This window comes from Falco cherrug, chromosome 2, assembly GCF_023634085.1.
Source record: "Falco cherrug isolate bFalChe1 chromosome 2, bFalChe1.pri, whole genome shotgun sequence".
NCBI classification, from domain to species: Eukaryota; Metazoa; Chordata; class Aves; order Falconiformes; family Falconidae; genus Falco; species Falco cherrug.
In genome coordinates this window covers 29,633,692-29,646,555 of record NC_073698.1, presented here as the reverse complement: position 1 = coordinate 29,646,555, position 12,864 = coordinate 29,633,692, and the positions used below count along the sequence as shown (strand labels likewise).

Genomic DNA, 12,864 nt, shown 5'->3' with positions numbered 1-12,864 from the left:
TTATCATAGGCATACAAAAGGCATGTCAACTCCTACTCTTCTCCTAGATAGCACTTAGTCTCAAAGACATACCACAGATAGTCTTATGAAGTAACCCAGGAAAAGGCAGCTTTAAAATAATTATGCAGAGGAAATGTTCTCATGCAAAACAACAAATAATCATTAAAGGGCCTCCACTCTTTCCAAGTTGTTTCTTTAAATACTCATCATACAAGCAAATAAGATGAGCAAAGAAGCTGAGAAAATTATAAGACATTATTCCCTGCGTATAATTCTGCTTCCCTGAAGATAAGAAACGCATGACTCTTCCTCTCTAACCATTGGATTTCAGCTTCTTAGTTGAGTTACATCAGAATTTTCTCATGGTAATGTTAATTTCTGACCAAAAACCTAACACTGCTCTACTGTTTCTAACTGGATACCTCTCTTAAAGCTTTCTACTTTTAAAGCTACTACCACTATGTAGTAGTACAGAAGAACTGAACTTTTTGGGACAGATGTTCAATATTACAAGTGATTTCAGAGACTGAAAAACACCTAAATCAATAATTGTCTGCTGAAGACTGTCACATTGGCTCAGAAAAAGGATGCACAGGCCTGTTCCCTATAAAAGTCCTTAAGGTAGCAAAGCCATTTTCAAAGTGAGACCTAATCTCTGTGATTAGATCTACTTTAACAGGTTAGGGGAACTTCCCGGTTCCCAGGTCTAGGTGCACCTGCCTGCCAAATAACAACTCCGTTTCAGCACCAAACTCCAGCTGGTGTTGCTGTGGAAGATGGAAAAAATCTTTGGTATATGCTACAACAGGATCTCTGTCCAGATGATCAAGTTAACAGCTCAAGGAGGAGGAAGTTAAGTCTGGATAGAGCTTGTCAAGTTGCAGATATGGTACTTTATTATCTCCCTGGATTGCTTCTGAATGAGTATTTATAAAGAGGGATGTTCTAGTGGACTCCTTATCAAAATGACTCTTCCCAATACAGTCGCATGTCCCACAGGGTCTCTTTTACAGCTTGTCTAACACTTCACCGAACGCTGCTTTTTGTACAAGTACCCTGTCCCCAGGGTCTCACACAAGTTCTGCAGTGCTCTCAAACTCTTCCAAGACTAGAGAAACTACAGATTTGCAGCATACCAAGAGTGGGAATGCAGTAATTGTGCTGCTTTTAGAGGAAGAACATTATTTGCCTCAAGTTTTGTTTCACCAAATGACAAAAAATAGAACATGAAGGAACCTTCAGAGGTCATCAAACTTACCCTTCTTCCCAGGCTGTCTGTCTGCAGTTAGAAAAGACGGTAACACAGATAATCACCAGTCTTACTATAGCCATGGGATTACACAGTTACAGACAGCTGGAAAGTATTATTTTCTACATAAGGACTGATCTAATTCACCTCCATTAAAGAACTGAAGTGTAATGCTGGTTGTGTCACACTAGGGAGCTGAAACCAAAGAGCAGAAATTTAGTCAATATGGTATCTCTAACCATTAAAAGCCTTCAGAAATTTTGATTCACATTAAAAACTATTACTGGAATCAAACCACTGTGTTCGAGAGCCAAGTCACTATTTAAAATTAAGACAGATCTCCATCCAAGTGTTGTGAGTTAACCTCAGTAGGCAGCTAAGCCCCACACAACTGCTCGCTCACTTCCCTCCCAATGAGATGGGGGAGAGAACTGAAAGGATAAAACTGAAAAAAATTGTGGGTTAAGTAAAGATAGGTTAATAAGTGAAGTACAGCTGTGTGTGCAAACAAAGCAAAATAAAAAAGAAAAATCCTTAGTTTTGTTTGCCTGACTTTTCATTGTCAGGCAAGTGTTTAGCAATCCCCAGGAAAGCAGGCCTTCATGACATGCAACAGTGATTTGGAAAGTCAAACAGCGTAATAGCAAATGTCCCCCCCTTCCTCCAGCTTTTATTGCTGAGCATGACATCATATGGTATAGGATATCCCTTTGGGCAGTTGGGGTCAGTTGTCCCAGTATGTCCCTTCCCAACTTTTTGTGCATTCCCAGCTACTCGCTGGTGGGGCAGCATGAGAACCAGAAAAGGTACTGATGCTGGGCGAGCACTGTTCAGCAACTAAAACACAGGTTTTGGTCACAAATCCAAAACATACCACTATAGGAGCTGCCATGAAAAAAATTAACTCTATCCTAGCCAAAACACAAAGATAGAAAGATAATGACTGCACTCCTCCATAAGCACACCCTCCTGAACAATTAGTAAAAGCAACAGTGCCAGCTACAGGGGGATACTGTACAGTGATATATGCAGAAGCAAAAAGAATATGTAACAGAAGGGAAGAGGTAAGGAAGAGAAATTACAAAAAAAAAAAAAAAAAAAAAAGAGATGGGAAAGTATGTAAAGCATGGAACTAGGACCACACACAGAACTTCACAGAGCAGCCAACCTTAGCAAATCAAGAGTGTGTTATTCAAACACATAAAACCTTCAACTCCAGTGCTGAGACTCATAAATGTTGTTGTTAAGAGTGTTGCAGTGCATTAACTTTTCAAAGCCTCAGCCACATAGTTAGGAATAGTAAGTAGGACATCACAAAACATATCAGCAACAAACATTAAGTAAAACAGCGTGCTGCTGGTGATGTTATTAATCATAGAAAACATCACCTAGTGAAATTAAATCACTTGAAACCAAGTGCGTGATAAGCTACTAGACATTTCCATGTCCGTATGAAACTACTATTGAAAACACAACAGCAAAATGACAGAACAGACTAAGTATCTCAAGGCCTCTGAGGTCTTTAATATTAATCTTCCTAAGAGTAAACAAAAGACTGAAAAAAAACTCACGTGATTGCCGGTTTCTGTCACTATTTCTCCTTTGGCAACCTCTGCCCGTTCTTTATTTCGGCAAACCAGATGAACCGTGCCACCTGGTGGATTTCGACAAGAAACACATTTTATAATTTATTACTATGTTTGGGGGAGGCATCAACAAAGAAGGAAGGCCGGGAAGCAATGTGCAATTTGCAGCTCTTGTTTGGGGTTAGTTTCTGATACAATCCAAATGAAACAAAAAACCTCTTGTGATTGCACACCAGTTTGCAGGAAATGGCCACAAACTGCAGCTTAGGTATCAAGAAAAAAAAAGATGCAGAATTTCCATCCTTGCAGGTTTCAAGATCCAGCAAGACAAAGCAATGGCTGGTTTGATCTAGTGTTAGCAACAGTCTTGCTTCAGGTGAGATGCTGGACAAGATGACCTCTAGAGGTCCCTTCTAACCATCTTTTCTATGAAAGGAACATGCCGGGCAAGGCTCCTCTCAAAGGCCTGGATACTTATCATGACCTTATAACTTAGCTACCTTAAAGACACCCTTCAAGAAGGGGACCAACGTACAGGTAGGCATAATTCTTTTTAATTTTTATGCTTTGTATTCTCTGATCATCACAAGCAATATGTTACTCTCAGTCACAGGAATACCCGCACTCTACTTTTACCCATTTTTAAGGGTGTTTTAGGGGTTGCTAGCAATGCATCACTAGAAGGCTCAAGCAATATAATCCCAAAGGATTGATAATAGAAACAATGGTGCTGGGTCACTCTTCTAACACCTGGAACCCAAATGCAAGACACTAAGTCTACCTTCGGAATAGAGCAGTCACACTGCACAGCCCAGAGTGGGGTCTGATAATGAAATTTTCTGTCTACAAGAGAGGTTTTTCCACTGAGGACCACCATTGCAAGTATATTTGGCATGCAGCTAATGCAGCCAACAAGTTTCAAGGTTCTTTTGAAATTTTCTAACAGGGTCTGACTCCTCCACTGCACTGCCAGAGTTGACCGAGTTACTTTTACCAAGTTCATAACCGCAGGCAGCAGGGGGAAACTCCCGAATCTGGGATAATCATACAAATGACACTAACCAACAATTAATACAGTTTTGTCTTCATTTTGTGTTACACATGTACCATACATGGAAGGAACCATGCACAGACAGCCACCGAGTATTTCCAGATCAGAATGAAAGTTTTTGACCCAGGGAGAACAGATTTCATAAGCAAGACAAAAGGCAATCAAAAGGGGCAGCATCCAATGCTTGCTTCTTTGGCCATTCTCACAGTGACTGCAGGCTTCAGTGCAAAGGAGGGCTTTAGTTACAGATCTTAAGGCAGTTAAGGATGTACACTTGCAGATGTTTAAGGAGCTCTTCCCAAGACACAGGGTACAGCACAAGTAACGTGTACAAATTAGACACATGGAAGAAGTAGCTGGCCTTCAAGCTGATCAGGAACATTCTCATAGTCTACACTGAAAAATCTTCAGGGGAAATATTTGGGTTCTAAGGGCTCTGAATATGAACATTTTTCTTGATGTTAAGGAGAGGGGGAAATTTTGGTGTGACCTATAGGCTAGGAAAGGGATTTGAATATATTTTCCGTAGTAAAGATTGATGTTATTTGAACTTAAACAACACGTGGGAATTGTCAGAGTGGCTGGGAGAAGACTGTGTCAAACTGGAAATGCAGTTCAGAAGACACATGGGAAAGCCCAAATCTGTAATAGCCATAAGACACCAATACAGAGAGAAGCTGAACTCAGGCTAAAGAAGTTATCATCATTATTTACAAAAATATGAAGTGCTTGAAGGTAAAGCCAACATAGCTTTGTTATTCTTTTTGCCAAGTCTGAATTCCTTATTTCTTGTCATAGTGTACTTGAAGAGACTCAACTAGAAACTAGGGCCCCAACAACTGACATTGTGTTTCAGAGCGACAAGTTCAAGGACAGGATCAGTATCACTCTTTTAGGTCATTTTAACTTCATATACACAGCAACACAAACACAAGGTTCAGCCAAGCAGTCTGAACCCAAGGTTGTTCTTTGGGCTTCAAATACCAGACATGGTGACCAAATCCTATGCAGATCCAGTCATCTTGACAGCTTTCAAAACCTGGCAGTCACATCTGTTTATGAGCAAAACAGTCTCCAGACAAAGCACTATTTAGATAAGGCTATTATACATAATGGCAGTGGTGGGAACCTGAAATCAATCATATACTGGCTACTAGCACTGATGGGGATCTTTAACTCAAAGGCTCTTTCATGCTAATAATTTTGAATCAGTTTAACTGAGTCACCACTTCATAAGATAGTTATGAAACCTAGGCAGGCAAAGAGAGCAAAGAGCTGCAAGCTCCTCCCTTCCATTCTACGTGCCAAAACTCCTATCACAAGAAGTATTATTGTGTCAACTCTGAAAGGGGTTAGGTTTATCCTTCAACAGCAGCTAGTTCCAGTTCATACCATCTCCTTGCTTACAGAAAGCAACAGAAAAAAATGGTTGCTTGTAATCAGTTAAAGGGCACAAACTCCAGGTTATTATCACTCGGATCAAGTGCAGCTTCTTTTATACCCGCCCATCTCAGCTTAGCAAAGCCAATTGTTTTCTTTCATCATATGATACATTTGTAACTTCTTCAAAACTGTTCAAATTTAGCCAGGCTGCTACTTGTACCACGTAAGTCCTAAAAGCCTATAAGCCACAAACAGACCTCCATCCACCAGCACCACCACAAGGGCCAGATAGTTTCAGTAAACCTGCACTTAAGAAACACTTTGCAGATTGTCTCCACTAACGTGGTTTCATTACTCCAGTTTTCACAGCACTGATCATGCTTAAATCTCTAACCCCCACAGACTCCCTTGATAAATAACACGCCTGACCGCTCATCCCCAGGAGCTGCATTGTTGCACTTGTGCTGGAAGGGCAGGCCTGATCCCTTCCATCTTCTCCGTATGGACCCCTCAGGGCTCCTCATGCCTGCCCGGCTCACCTCTCCTCGCTATCTCTTTGGCTGTGGCCTTGCCAATGCCACTGTTGGCACCAGTGACCAGAAAGGATCTTCCAGCCACGTCCACCTCCACATCAGCTGGATTGAAGTGCTTGGAAGCAGACTCATAGCCGGTCCTGAATAAATCAGAGACACCTGTGAGAAACTAGAAGAGAGTACTTCCAAAAAACACAGGGGGCAGTTGAGAAGCGCTCTTCCCTCACAGCTCCGCGTGGGCTAAACACCCCCTCCTCCCCGTTATCCTCCGTGCTGGAGGGAGAGGCCAGGTATAGCACCAGTGACACTGCAGCGAGTGACATAGCGACAGCTGAAAGACTTTGCTCGCCGCAGGCCACACGGGGCAAGCCCTGAGAGGCGGGAGCCGGCCCGGCTGCAGTCCCGGGGCAGGTGCCTGAGCGGGCAGCTCCCACAGGGAAGGTGCTGACATCGGTCCGCTCAGGCGGAGCGGGGGAGGCTGCCATTAAAAATACACAGAAACCGAACGCCCAGAAACGGCCCCAGCCTGTCCGCAGCGCCCGCCCCGCCGCCTGTACCTCGTGTATTCCCGCAGCCCCTTCACGAACCACACGGCGTTGCGGTACCAGGACATGGCGCCGCTGCCGCCACAGCAACGCCGCCCCGCCCCTGCCCTTACATAAGGCGCCCGGGCCGGCCCTGCCCGTCCCTGCCCTGCCTGCCCGCCCGCCCGCCGTTAGGTAACGGCCCGGCCCGGCCCGGCCCTGCCCGCCGTTAGGTAACGGCCCGGGGCGGCCCAGCCCTGCCCGCCCGCCCGCTGTTAGGTAACGGCCCGGGGCGGCCCTGCCCGCGGTGGCCGCCGCCGTTATAGGCTGCCCGCCCGCCTGAGGGGCGAGGGCTAGGGCGGGTAGTGCATGCCTGTGGAGGGAAGTTGTACCCCCCTTCCTCCCCCGCAGCAGTTTGCGGGTTGTTTTTTTCTTATCCTTTCCGTTCCCCCCCTCCCTCGTCAGGCGGTGAGGGAAGGGGGCCGCTTCCAGCCGCCGGCCTGGGTGCCTCCGGCCAGCCCTGGGGTGCTTCGGCGGGTGCCGCAGTCCCCGGCCGCGGCGCCCGGTGGCGGCGGTGGCAGAGGGGAGGAGGAGAGTTTCCCTGGGCACCTGCCGGCCACAGGTGCCAGTGCCAGCCACAGCGACAGTGCTAGCCGAGCCGAGGCTGGAAATGGGGTGTCATTTTGGGAATGGGGAGCGCTTTGCAGGACCTGAGCCTGCATCCCCTGCTCTGGAAAGCTGTCCCAGGGATGCTCCTGCCGAAACAGCGACAGCTGTGTTGTGCCACACCAAGTAGCAGTTTATGTAAGAAAGAAACCTGTGAAATTCCCGGCTCCTGTTGATGGGTTATGGGATGCCTGTACACAAGCGGCTATTGCAGTAGGGGTAGTGAAACTGAAAATGTGTTTTCAGTTCCTCTGGTATGTGCATTGGAGCTATGAAGCCTAAGAGAATCACTTGGAATTGCACATCTGGATGACCCATGTTAGCCATAAGGAAATTGTCATTGCAGTTATGTCTTTAAGTACATTAAAGGACTACGCACTCACATAATTCAGTGTGTGAATTAGAGAAATTCACGTATTTTATGTCATGTGCAGGGACACACTTGGAGAAGCTACTTTGGGGAACCCCTCTTAAGTTTTCAAGAGCTTAAGCTACCGGGTTTCAATAGGAGAGATCGCGGAGGAATGGGAATATTCTTTCTTTTTTTGACCCTGTATGATAGCCTGATGCTTCTCTTTCTAAATCTCTTTGCTCTGGCAAAGGCCTTGTACTAAAGTCTTCAATTTTTTCAGCACCTTGTGTATTAGGCTTGCACAAAAGGTACTTCCCACAGTGAATTTAAAACTTTTGAACCCAGCACTATCTGTTTGTACTAGGTATCGTGGGTGAAATAAGAGTTTTCAGAGGGCAAAAAGAGACAGTGATGTTTTCTTACATTCAGAGACCATCCAGCTAAATGTCATACTGTTGCATGAAATCTCAAAATGCTTGTTCATGTTAAAACCGTTGAAAGTATTTATTCAAAACCTCAGTCAGTTTTAACTGACTTTGTTCTTGGAAATGGCTGGGACATTTTGACTGAAGTGTTCCTAAACAATTCATCCTGATTCTGATCCTTGAAATGGAGACTTCTGGCCCAGAAAGGAACAGCTTGGCAAGAGTGTGAGTGGCAGAACATTATTTCCTATAATGGCAGATGAATGGCAGCCTGAACTACAGATGCATACTATGATGCCTCTAAGTATATAATTGTGGAAATAGTTTTGTGATCATCACCTACAACATGCAATTAGGAACCAAAACTGTACAGCCTAGACTGCTATAATGATGTTAGATAATCACACTTACTGTGAACTGAGCGGATGTTAGGCTTGTGCAAGTCCTGCTTACAGGCCGAGATAATGTCCTCTCTTCCTACTTTCAATCCCTTGCCCTCTGGGCCCTTAAGCTTCTCCCTGTCCCTCACACCCTGTACAAATCTGTCTGGTTATTCTCAGACCCTTGCTCAGAGAGAATACACAGCAGAGAATACACAGAGAATTATGTGGGCATGCCTGCTGTTATGAATATCAAGGCAGAAAACTGAAGTGTTGTCCCATGTTTTTATGCTAGTTAGAGAATGTCTCACCTTAGGCTTTGTAACCTTTGGTGCATCTCAGCGTGCTGTCAGAAGAACAGTAATGTTCCACGGTTGCTTATGCCATAGAATTAGCTGCATTCTTTAGAGGAAATATGGTTTCAGTCTGAAAAACATAAGCAAACCCCAAACAAAAAAAAATAAAACCCAAAACACCACCCTGTGGAAGTTCCTGTGAATAAATGCAATAAGCCAGGTTGTGCTTTATTCCCTTGTCACTTCCATGTTTACTCTGTTTATTTCTCAAGCACTGAGACTATGGCTTAGCACAGACAAAACTGGATGATGGCTCTGATGTGTTTTGTTTGTAGTTTCAGTCTATGTTCTCACAGACTGGGGGGTTTGTGAGTCTGCTGACCTCTGAAAGGAAATGGGGTGTATGCACATACGCAGAATTCATTGTAGGCTAAACCATTTGGACTGTAAACAACAAGATGCTGTGTGGTATAGCTCTGAGGTACTAACCAAAGTAAGTATGCACAGCAGAAGCTGTCCATGAGCCAAACACAAAAATATGTTACATCAGCCAGACAACGGGAACAGCTCATAATATTTGGGGGTTTAAGCAGTAATGGGCAATTACAGCATATTACTCTTAATAACATTAGAAAGGATAAGATAGTTAGGAGAACATTTGAATGTAGGATTGGGAACCAGTGTCACCCTGGTACACACACAAAATTCTCTGAGGATATTATATAAATACTGCAGCACCACTACTGTGATGTTAGTCATATCCTTCTAGCAAATGCCATTTTCAGCAGATTTCCTAACTGCTGAGACACGATGCCTTTGCCAGAGTGCAACAAACCCTGAGCACACGCTTCTGCTTAGACACACTTGCTTTTTCCATAGTGAGGGCCTAAGCTTGCACCCGGAAAGGATTTGGCACATCACTCTCTGTCTGAACAACTTTGCATCAGAAGCAAGCCATTGCATGCTGTCCTAAACACCTAGATGTTTCTGCTACCTCATTTCACCCCCTGTGATATTTCACTTTTGTATTGTTGTTCCAGAGGCAGGAGACTGCAGAGACTGTATGAATGGATGAATGGTCTCTGGCTAACCCAGCCATTTCATTGATGAGGCAGTATGGGTTGTGTGCAGAAGAAAGGTAAGACGTAGTTTTGCCCAGAGTTGGCTGGTGCTAATGAAGGGCCTGCCTTGCAAAAAAAAAAACCAACAAAAAAAACCCCCAAAAAACCCAAAAAATTGCACAGGCAAAATTTCTGCCCACATCAAGACTTTTGGCTGCATTTTGCCTTTTGTACTGAATTCTAGATTGATATACCTTGTTAGCTGATTTAGAATCCATTCCGGAACCTGGAAATTTGGAGTTACAGCTTGAGGTTTCTTTCATGGGTGCTACTAGCTTAGCATTAGACTCCACATGGAATGGCTGCCAGCATCTTAGATATTTATCACAGCCAGCAACTGATATGTATATATATATATATATATATATATAAATGTGTGTAGCCTGCTCCCCCACTGGAAAGGGGGCAATCAAGAGAACCACAAGTCTGTTGAGCTGACATTTCCCTCATTTGAGCACAGAATAAATGGCTTCACCCTGGCTAAACACAGCCCACTGTTTAACCCTGACGAAACATACCCAAGGTAACTGTTCCCCTTGAGAACCACCACAACACTGCAGGTATATCTACACGATCAAATAACTCATAGCATATTCCCAGGTCCTGATCATTTTATTGTCCATACTAGGCAAACAATTGTTGATGCCCAGGCTCTTTTTAGGTATTAAACAGATATTTCTATCCAAAACAAGTTCAAACACCATCAGGGGGATAGTTTGCTCAAGGGGTAATTAGTTCCCAAGTGCTGTAAATGAGACTGCACCAGGTTTAGCACTGCACAGCTTGGCTTGGCACTGGTGATCCTGCATTCAGGTAGATGCATTTACCAGTGTAGAAATAGCCTATGAGTCTGTTATGCAGTCCCTCCATGAATGCACATAACCCTCAAAGCAAACAAAAATTCTGAAATGTTGTGACTGAGCCTCCAGATACTAGGATTTCTCATACAGTAATAAATTGAGAATCTCAGTATTTTCTTAAAACATAAGAGCTAGTAAAAAATGCCTCTCTGGCCCCCAGCTGGACTAAAGTGAAAAACACACCTTAAACTCAATCCATCTTTGTACCTGTCAAATGCAAGGAGTTTTAAACAAAGTTTTAATTGCCTCCCAACCTAAAAGAAAAGTTAAAAATACCGATTTCTGTTAAGGCCTGTGTGATTCAGCATGTTTCATGTTTTCTTTCCAAGGGAAGACAGAGTACTCAAGAGCTGAAAAACAATTGTCTATTACATGGAATAGTTTGGGTTGGAAGGGACCTTAGAAATCAGGGTTCCAATCCCCCTGCCATGAGCAGGGACACCTTACACTAGACCAGGTTATATAAAAAGTTTAAAAGCAGCTTCAAGGCCATCTTGCCAATCTGTTTTGGGGTTTGGTTGTTTCTTTGTTGGTTGGGGTTTTTTTGAGAGAGAAAGACTAAAATCTCGTCTTACGGACAACTGGCTCATTTCTTGCTTCCTACCAGAGATCTGGCAGGCTGTTGTGCATTCTCTGCTTTCTTTGCAGTTACCAATTTTCTAATTAAATCTCTGTGCCTGCTCCCATTAAATCAATCAGACATTGCCACTGATTGCAATGGGAACAGGAGCAGGCTTTTAGGGCCAGATTTGCAGAAAAGCTGGGCATCTATAATTGGGATCAGGTTGTCAAAGGAAGTGGCAACCATGTGCAAGCCACTGTTGCTGTGGGAGCCACTTCCAACCCTGCATTTGCCATGCTGGCCTCAGCTCTGGGTGCAGAACACTTGAAAGCTTCAGCTTTAGAAGCTAGCTCTGCCCCAGTGACTGTAATAGCAATTAAGAGCTGTCAGCAGCTTGGGGGGGGGGGGGGGAGGCAGTTGGCACTCTGCTTCATCCAGGCAAAAGGAGGAGAGTTTGGCAAGTGGTTGAAGAGGAACATCCAGGCCCTGAGGTCTCAGGGACATGTCTGTAGTGCTTATGCTAGCAGCAGGGCGAGAGAAGCAAAAGCTGCTCATCCTGAATGCAGGGATGGGTCAAGGTTCTGGCATGTGTGGTGTTTTTATGAACAGTAGGGTATTTTCTTTGTTGTGTGCTCATATACCCAAGTCATCGTTAAGTTTGCCAGCTGCTGTCATCAGCAGCGTTGTTTCCAATGAAGTGTCAGGCTTTCCCAAGACCAAACAGCCTTTTGTTCTTGAGAAACAAATGTGGCAGTATGTCATCAGCTCAGCTGAATCACTCCTTTTTACTCAGGGGCCAGTAAAAGGCATCTCGTACTTTGCCTTGCAGAAGCATAGGTTTGCTCCATCAATTGCTGAGGGCCCTGGTCTCTGTGAGCCTGTGGAGCCTCCCAGGGGAAGGCATGTCCTGGCAAGGAGAGGGACCGACAAGTGTCCTCCCAAAGTGAAAAGAATTCACTGGGAGCAGCAGCTAAACCTGCTGCTAACCTAATTAATCTATGTATAGGAGATAATTTATGCATACTTTAGTATACAACTGTTTTAAAAATACTAGCAGCTTTATAGTTGATTTTCATCTTTGAAAATTTTTAGTCCATAAAAGATCGATTTTATGATTTCCGTGAGTGAAAAAATATCTTTATATCCTTACAGTAGGCAGCATACTTGAATGGACACATTTGTTGCTAGCCTGTGACAGTAATGCAGTTATCTGCGCTAATATTTTCTTCAGCTAGCCGTTTCTCTTCTTACTGTTCTTCTACCCCGTTCTTACTACCAGATGTTGGACAGGGATGCCCATGGGCTGGCTGACTCAGGTGAGTTCTACTATACTCCACTCTTTTATCTTATTTTTCTTATTCTTCTGCAAACCTTACACCTTATTAGCATTGATTATTCTAGCACAGTTGTTACCAAATTGCAGATAACTTCTAGTAGTATGTATCTACCAAGAAATATCTACAAGTAGGGCAACAGAGACACCTCAGCTTACATGGTTGCTGTATGTCATCTTCAAATGCCAAAGGAATGGACTGAAGTTTTGTGTCTGCGAGCAGTCCACGTGCTGTGGTAACAGAACCCACAGAGATGCGTAAAACTTACCCATATAAAGCTATAGAGCCAAACCCTCCCCTGCAAGTAACCACCAGACTTGTTTATTAAAAGTTTTATTCCACCTGTCTTTGGACAGATTTTTTCAAAAGTCCATTAAAAATAATGAAGGAACTCTTTCTGATAGATTCTGAAAAGAAATAGAATTTATGAACTAGTAATGTGAAATCCATGCAGCAGTAGAATAGCAATGCAAAGAGCAAAAATCAGCAACAATAATAAAAAGGTGTTGTCTATAGCAACTTGTGAACAAATGTGCACAGTG

General features: G+C 43.9%; 1 protein-coding gene across 3 annotated transcripts in view; it reads right to left on the bottom strand.

The window, feature by feature from the left end:
- The window catches only part of DHRS12 (dehydrogenase/reductase 12), a 28,244-nt gene extending 21,772 nt beyond the window's left edge, over nt 1-6,472 (bottom strand). For 2 of the 3 annotated variants that reach the window (XM_055701476.1, XM_055701477.1), the window contains exons 1-3: nt 6,360-6,472; nt 5,809-5,942; nt 2,821-2,903 (exon numbers count right to left, since the gene is read on the bottom strand). In XM_055701476.1, the coding sequence (XP_055557451.1) occupies nt 2,821-2,903; nt 5,809-5,942; nt 6,360-6,415 (273 nt within the window). In that variant the 5' untranslated portion in view covers nt 6,416-6,472. The remainder of the gene's footprint in view (nt 1-2,820; nt 2,904-5,808; nt 5,943-6,359) is intronic. The other variant, XM_055701478.1, reaches the window with a different exon arrangement.
- Between the last annotated feature and the right edge of the window lie 6,392 nt (nt 6,473-12,864).